The 1,841-nt window shown below is 45.2% G+C and overlaps 1 protein-coding gene across 1 annotated transcript in view; it reads right to left on the minus strand.

Moving 5' to 3' along the window:
• CCDC13 (coiled-coil domain containing 13) overlaps window positions 1–1,841 on the minus strand; it is a 74,385-nt gene that overhangs the window by 51,134 nt on the left and 21,410 nt on the right. Inside the window, exon 3 of the mRNA XM_008569841.1 lies at window positions 1,012–1,160. Coding sequence (XP_008568063.1) covers window positions 1,012–1,160 — 149 coding nt within the window. The remainder of the gene's footprint in view (window positions 1–1,011; window positions 1,161–1,841) is intronic.

The raw sequence follows: 1,841 nt of genomic DNA on the forward strand, positions 1-1,841 counted from the left end.
GGGGGGTGGGGGAGGTCGGGGGTGGTGGTGGAGATGTATCTCCTGCTCCCCCTGGAGCCCGTCAGCTTCTCTACAGCCTTGCAAAAGTGTAAGCTGCCCCTCCCACAGCTGAATCCTGAGCCAGGTTGAGAGTGTTCCTCACAACACAAAGCCTTTTCAGTGTATTTTTTGTTTTAGACAGAAAAGGCCAAAGAATGGAGGTAGGTGCATTAGACTATCAAGGGCCTTTGGGATACCAAATTTTCCTTGCTTTTTAGTTCAGCACTGACTGACTGGAGCTTTGGTTCTATGGGTATATCTACCCTCAAAAACATTTACTCTCAAAGGCAGGGAGGGATACTCTGGCAGATGCTGGGTCAACCCCTTTGCTCCGTGTGACTGGTGACATCTACTTTCTGATTTTTAGCCACCTGGGAATTGCTCAATGGATGTACACGTAGCAGAGCACAGCCAAGGCCTAGGTCCCCACCAGATCGGCAGGGCCAAGGTCAAACTCATAACTGCAGAGCCAATGTTCAGCCCGGACCCTGCTGAAGGCAGCTGGGTCCCAGGAAATCCTGCTAGAACAGCTGACTTCCCTGTCTTGTCTACCTTTCTGGAGTACCAAAAGCAGGTGCTGTAGAGTTAATGCCTACTGAGGCTTTTTTACATTGACAACACAACGTCCAAGCCAGAACACCAAGAAGAAATGGACCCTGCCAGTCCACCAAACATGCTGTGAGCATGACGAAAAACCCTTGTCAAGAGTCCCAGCTGGGTCACCAACATTGTCCAGATGCTTGCCAACTGCCCTGTTGTCCCGACTGTTCCTTGCACTTCCATTTTCTGGCATGCTGGCCCCCCGGGAGCTCTTATCTACCCTCTCCCTCATTTCCAGGACTCATCTGGACAAGCCTGACCACGCTGACCCTTGGTACTCTCTCTTGGGCACCTGCCTCCGGAACCTGTGTTTACCCTGACTGAAGTCTCTGGACTTCAGGGCAGGGACTACTGCAAAAATGGTGGAGCTACCTGTGAAGGCAAATCTGTCCTCTTCTATTTTCTTTTTGAGGTGTTTAATTTCAAAGTCTCTTTCCTTCAGCAGCTTATACAATCGCCCATTCTCATCGACTGTTTCCCTGAGCTCATCTCGAAGCTGTTCAATCTCGTCTTCAAGCACCCTACAAGGCAAAGCGGGAACGGGCAGGGCCAGGTCTCCATTGCCCAGCTTTGTTGTAGCCGGGTTGGGTACTAGGTGGTAATAAGAACTGGTTTGTACAAAACAGAAAAGAAAAATTAAGAGAACAGATGAGCAGATTTTAACACACTGCTCTCAGAACTGAGTGATTAAGCACATGCACACACACATACATGAAAGTAGAAAGAAGGTTTGAATAACATTGTTTATTAACTGGCTTCAACAGAGAGCTATATAAAACCTCCACTCAGAGAATTCATACTTCTTTCAAGTATCTCTGGAACATGCATAAAAATGTATTATAGGCTACAAAGGCAATCTTAGCAAATTCCAAATAATGCCATCATACAGATCATTTCTCTACTGGCAACTGACTAAGATTAGAAATCAATGCTTAAAAAATACAAAAACCCCCAAATCAAAACCCACACCCCATCATATGTTTGAAAGTAAAAAACACACTCCTAAATCATTTATGAGGTAAGAAGAAATAATGTGCCTTATGAAACATTTAGAATGGATTAAGCATAGAAGCCAATCAAAACTTGTGAAATACAGCTATAATTAAGGCTTTAAATTTCTTTCTATCACTTCAGCTGCACTTTACAAGTTGTTTTTTTTTTTTTTTTTTTTTGGCAGCTGGCCCGTACAGGGATCAAACCCC

Source organism: Galeopterus variegatus, unplaced genomic scaffold, assembly GCF_000696425.1.
Source record: "Galeopterus variegatus unplaced genomic scaffold, G_variegatus-3.0.2 Scaffold536, whole genome shotgun sequence".
In the NCBI taxonomy this organism is placed as follows: Eukaryota; Metazoa; Chordata; class Mammalia; order Dermoptera; family Cynocephalidae; genus Galeopterus; species Galeopterus variegatus.